The 5,874-nt window shown below is 35.0% G+C and overlaps 2 protein-coding genes across 3 annotated transcripts; one reads left to right on the top strand and one right to left on the bottom strand.

Moving 5' to 3' along the window:
• The first annotated feature begins 500 nt into the window (after positions 1–500).
• Positions 501–2,470, top strand: LOC149697268 (uncharacterized). 2 transcript variants are annotated; one of them, XR_016382466.1, is made up of 3 exons: positions 501–1,366; positions 1,427–1,660; positions 2,340–2,470. XR_016382466.1 is itself a non-coding variant. In XM_089867369.1 (2 exons), exons 1-2 carry the CDS (start codon positions 870–872, stop codon positions 1,596–1,598), a joined length of 669 nt encoding a protein of 222 aa, XP_089723495.1. In that variant the 5' UTR covers positions 501–869; the 3' UTR covers positions 1,599–1,776. The 2 variants fall into 2 exon arrangements, 1 of the variants encoding a protein (XP_089723495.1); XM_089867369.1 differs by lacking the exon at positions 2,340–2,470 and having other exon boundaries at positions 1,427–1,776.
• LOC149697267 (uncharacterized) lies at positions 1,978–3,487 on the bottom strand. The gene is made up of 2 exons (XM_089867368.1): positions 3,465–3,487; positions 1,978–3,380 (listed from the first exon to the last, which is right to left on the bottom strand). Exon 2 carries the CDS (start codon positions 3,365–3,367, stop codon positions 2,063–2,065), a length of 1,305 nt encoding a protein of 434 aa, XP_089723494.1. The 5' UTR covers positions 3,368–3,380; positions 3,465–3,487; the 3' UTR covers positions 1,978–2,062.
• Positions 3,488–5,874: the final 2,387 nt, after the last annotated feature.

The raw sequence follows: 5,874 nt of genomic DNA, 5'->3' as shown, positions 1-5,874 counted from the left end.
TCGATTATTTTCAATGCTCAATTTGGTATGCACTTTCTTCATGATGACATAAACTCTCTCTGATTATTGTATTCTCCTTTGTGATTTTATAGTACTCATTGTAGATATTCTATTTATTCAATTTCACCAAAGTTTCTTTAATATCCAATTTGACATGTACTTTTTTTCATTCTCTCATAATAAATAGTTATTTTTTTCGCGTTTAATACATATAATTTATTACACGCGATATTTGCGTGTATTTTATGATTTATTTCTCGCATACGTGTTAGTTTGCAGTTAACTTGTATTGTAATTTAGTAGACGCTTCATTTAATAAGCGCATTAAATTTATTGCATACATTTTTTTAAATTATTTGGATTTTTGTTATCATTGACCGTTATTAAAAGGGGTTGTGAGCCTGTGTGGATAGTGCTTGTCATCCTCATAGAGCTAAGTGGAGCCGGGGAGGGATTTAAAAAAGAAGAAAAAGTCTGTTACCGCCTTTAATGCTTTAAAGGAAAAGTTCAGGGTACCCAACATTGTATATTAAATGAAAGGCCTTGTTATGGAATTATCAAAATATTTGCTTAAAAAAAATTAACTTACTACAATCACGATTAATCTCCAATTAATTAACCACAAAATTGAAGATTGGAAGCGCGCCATATTTTAAATCACGTGGCTAAAACCTAGACACGCATCTCTCATTCGCCAAAATACTAGCGAATTGTAAGGCTCGATTTTTCTAGCAGTAGGCTAGCAGAAACGATGGAGAATTCTGAAGATTTTTGCTACAGTTCACTCCAGTTTGGCAGTAAGTCTATTTCTGTGCTGCAATAAACTTATAATTTGTTTCTTTTGTATTTTGTATTATAAATATTAGTCTATGGAGGGTATTAGGGTGCTTCCTTATCAGTTTGAACCAGAATATACCGATGAACAGATGGCCGAAAGAGCCAGGGCTAGAGATGAAGAGGCTAGGCCTCGGCCCGAAAATGTTATTGCCATTAACATTGCTGGCATGAAAGAAAATTGTACTTGTGGCAATTGTGTGCCTAATTGGTTGCATGAAGAGGCTGGTGGTAATGAGAGAGAAATTGAAGAACTAATGCGGGAAAGGCTTAAAAATCTAGTGACCGAATCTGACATAAATAATGGTATTATATGTTGTCAGCAAATCCCCCAAGTGCAAGAGTTTTTAGCTGGGGGAAGTGATGAAGAGGAAGATAGCCAGGATGATGAGAATGACATTGGAATATCCTGTATCACACTTCATAGTATTTTTAAAAGTAAGTGTTTGAGAAGGAGATCGCTCAAAGGTACGTACCGAGCTTTGTTTCATTTGAAGAGACACGGAACCCCACCAAGAGAGCTTTCAAAGCGGTAAATTGTTACAATTGAATTTTCAAAAGTTTCAGTTATTGATATTTTTCTAATTTATAGGACTTATAGGTATACATCATATCGTACCTTCACCCACATGATCCATCATAAAATTGGTTGGAAGCACAGAAAAATGCTGCCACTCTGCGTGTTACTGCGTATTAGAAAAAAGTTTCCCGAGGAGAACCCCCAAGACTATGTAGGTTTTAAAGCTGCGTGGGCATATTTGTAGAATAACAAAAACTAAAACGCCAAGCTCTTTCAACAATAATTTACACCTGCCTAATAACTATGGTTTGATATTTTTTATTAGAATCATAATTTGCATATTCCTAATAACTATACTGTGATGTATGTGTGGAAAAATAAAAAACCATTTTGCCGATCATGGCAAAATTAGTTTTCAAATATTTTTTGAACGAGTTTTAATATATTTTTAAGTCGTTTTAGTTCAACTTTTAAATTCCAGGCGTTTCAATTTAATTTTTAAAACAGTTTTAATAATATCTTTTTAAATTATATTAAAAATTCAGGAATTTAAAAAATTATATTAAATCTGTTTTAAAAATTAAATAAAAAAGCCGAAATTGGCGCCCCATAGCTATGAATCATTGAATTTTGAATTTTTTTATTAATAGATAATTAGTTTTCACAAAAAAGTCACAAAAAATATAAAAAGACTCAAATACAGAAAGTTCAAAAGTTTAATCTCCTCCTTTTAGCTTCAGTTATCAAGTCAGTTTTGTTAGGGCATGGAATTGGTGCGATGTTTTTTGGTAATTTGTTTGGTTTCGTAATGGGTTCAACCTCCCCATCCAATTTGCGCTTAACAATGTTTTGTAAAAGATCATATATGTATGTATATGACTTTGGCTCTTTCAAGGGTCTAGCATGCCACTCTGCAGTAGCTTTAGAATAATAGAAAGTGAAATTTTCGGTACTGCTTTCATCTGTTGTTTCATTTGTTTCATAGCAATATTTTCGCTTGGCGTTGAAATTGTGGTCAAGAATAGTTAATATCGTTCTGCCCTCCATGGCGTTGAAGTCAAAGTCTCTTTGTTTACTACAATATTTGTTCATCAAACTATGGTAGCTTTCCAGAGCAGAAGTGTGAGAAAATTCATTGATTTGTTTAAGATCTTTCAGCAGCCGCTTATCATTAACCAAACTATCAAATGCCAAATGAGTCGAGCTGTTGAATTTTAAAAATATCTTTCTTTCTATTTGTTCCTTCGTTAATTTTGGATGTTCACATTTTTTATGATTTTTTAGGCTCGGAAAGCGGTGTCGATTAATCATGTGAAATGACACAGACTTCCACATGTCAATTAAAACATTGGGGTTGTTCTTGCAATTTTGCGAACAATACCATAGATGGCGACAAACAGATTTTAACCATTGTTTTAAGTCGGAATGTTCTTTTTTGTTAGCCAACCTTAACAACTTAACCCTGACTGATTTGGCTAGATGCCAGACGTCAAATTGATGTGATATTTTAGGCCAGAAGTTTCGTAAATATGCTCTAACCTGTATATGTCTATCAGTTGTTAATCTTGTAATTTTTATCTTCTCTTGCTTCATTTTGTTCAAGCATCGTTTCAGGCCTTCAAGTTCCATGTTTGTTGATTTGTAATCAGTTTCCGATTTTTGAAGTAATTCAAAATGGATGCATTTATCAGTGTCCTGGTCCATTAATGTATAAGTACAGTATCTTGCCGAATGACCAGGAGAGTCACATCGACCATCAGCAGATATGTTAACTGCTTTTTTTTTCTGAATTCCGAAAAGAGAGTGCGTTGTTCTTTCAACCACGTTGACTTTATTTCTGGGAGTAAGACACTTCGTTGAATTGAAAAATATGTTGTTCTTCCGATACCGTATAATCTCATATAGTCGAAAAAGGATTGTATTTGATGGAAAATACACCCAGTTAATAAAATGCAAGCGGCAATTAAGAGGTTTCCAGCTGGCATTTTGCCAATTAGCGGCTGACTTTTCCATATATTTTCATGTCCTTCTAGGCAATCATATTTAACAGTGAGTTGACTTCCCTCGTTGGTTGATTTAACAATGGTGCTAATATCAATGATATTATTACATTTCTCGCATCTTGCTCTATGAAGTAGTTTATTCAACTGACTATCAAATACAATATATTTTGGTTCATTGACAATCGTTTCTTCATTTGGTTGTTTAATGTCCTCAAAAAATGAATCACTTTCTTCCGTCAGATCCATGCTTGGCTCGTAAAATGATTCATTACCAACTTTTCCTGGCGTTGCTGGTGATGAAAAGACAGGTGATGTTTCAGGACCCTTGAATATTTCTGACCTCTTTGGAGTTGAATGTATAACCTTTCTTTCTTTCATGGGTTTTACTACTGTAGGATTATCAGTGGAATTATTATCAACGATTGTAATGGAATATGCATGATCTTTCAAAATATTTTCTTTGAGAATAGTGATTTCTCTTTCAAACTCTTGTTCGATTAACTCCACTGTGCATGTATCTGTTCCAACGCTTTTGTACTTGGATAAACTTTCATGGGGTTGTTTTGAAAGATCAACATTTGTACTTGGTGATGATATTTCATAAACAGGGAATTGAGCCTCCAAGCTTGATGACTCAATTTCAAAGTTTGGTGGTTCAATTTCAATGTTTGGTGGTTCGATTTCAATGTTTGGTGGTTCCATTTCAATGTTTGGTGGTTCGATTTCAATGTTTGGTGGTCCGATTTCAATGTTTGGTGGTTCGATTTCAGTGTTTGGTGGTTCAATTTCAGTATTGGGATGCTGTACCTCTAACTTATTTACTAGAATGTTTGAGTCTAAAGTCCCCAAGTTTAGTGATGGAATTGCATCAGGAAAAAGCTTCGAATTAGATTTATAGTTTTCAACTGCGAAATGATTTTCGCAAACTCTATATTTGTAAGTCGATGATATGAAATTGTGCATTTCAAGACTTGTCTTTGATAGAACACCCTTTGCTTCAATTTCATCCAAAACACGCTCATAAAAAACACGTATACCAGGCCTCGCGTAGTTTATCCATTTTCTAGTAAGCTTTGGATATTTAAAACAGATGGGAATCGCGAATAACCGTACATTTTTCCGCCTTGAATTGTTTGTACACCCATCAATAATACAAATAGGCATTGTAAATAAAGAAAAGTCAAGAGTAAACTACCTTTAAGACACGTACTGTACTCTAATCGGGCCTAATCCACGCATTCCACGACCACGACCTTCGGAAATTGTCTGCTAGAAAAATCGAGCCTTACAATTCGCTAGTATTTTGGCGAATGAGAGATGCGTGTCTAGGTTTTAGCCACGTGATTTAAAATATGGCGCGCTTCCAATCTTCAATTTTGTGGTTAATTAATTGGAGATTAATCGTGATTGTAGTAAGTTAATTTTTTTTAAGCAAATATTTTGATAATTCCATAACAAGGCCTTTCATTTAATATACAATGTTGGGTACCCTGAACTTTTCCTTTAAAACCGTTAATGGCATGTTCTTAATCTGTTCACATTAGAATTATGTTGATGATGTCTAGCCTGTACTCAAGATGACATTATTTATAACCAGCAACCCGTCCATAGGAAATGCATTAGACTATACTTTGCAGGCCCATAACTCTGTGTCTACTAGAGATACCGGGATGTCCTTAGGATATGTTATAGTCCAATTTGTCCTTCATCTAACCATACTAAAAACATTGAGCTACGACAAACAGATGCCGAGTAATTAAGCTAAACGTGAACAAACAACCCGTCCAAAGGAAATGCATTAGAATATGCTTTGCAGGCCCATAACTCTGTGTCTACTAGAGATACGGGGATGTCCTTAGGATATGTTATAGACCAAATTGCCGTTCATCTAACCATACTAAAAACTTTGGGCTATGACAAACAGGGGCCGAGTACTTAAGCAAAACGTAAAGAAACAAACCCCCTCCATAGGAAATGAGTTAGACTATATTTTGCAGGCTCGTAACTCTGTTTACACTGGAGATACGGGGATGTCCTTTGAGTATGTTATAGTCCAATTTGTCCCCCATCTAACCATACTAAAAACATTGAGCTACGACAAATAGGGGCCGAGTAATTAAGCTAAATGTAAACAAACAACCCGTCCAAAGGAAATGCATTAGACTATGCTTTGCAGGCCCATAACTCTGTGTCTACTAGAGATACGGGGATGTCCTTAGGATATTTTATAGTCCAAATTGTCCTTCATCTAACCATACTAAAAACTTTGGGCTATGACAAACAGGGGCCGAGTACTTAAGCAAAACGTAAAGAAACAAACCCCCTCCTTAGGAAATGAGTTAGACTATATTTTGCAGGCTCGTAACTCTGTTTCCACTGGAGATATAGTCCAAATTGTCCCCCATCTAACCATACTAAAAACATTGAGCTACGACAAACAGGGGCCGAGATATTAAGCAAATTGTTCGTCAACTTTGGTATCGTCTCACTTATTTTTATTATGTTACTTATGATTTT

The sequence above is a fragment of the Phalangium opilio genome, unplaced genomic scaffold (genome assembly GCF_054372755.1).
Source record: "Phalangium opilio isolate 3A_F unplaced genomic scaffold, DU_Popi_V2 ptg000021l_1, whole genome shotgun sequence".
NCBI classification, from domain to species: domain Eukaryota; kingdom Metazoa; phylum Arthropoda; class Arachnida; order Opiliones; family Phalangiidae; genus Phalangium; species Phalangium opilio.
The sequence above is the reverse complement of the archived record's forward strand: the minus strand, read 5'-3'. Positions and strand labels throughout refer to the sequence as shown.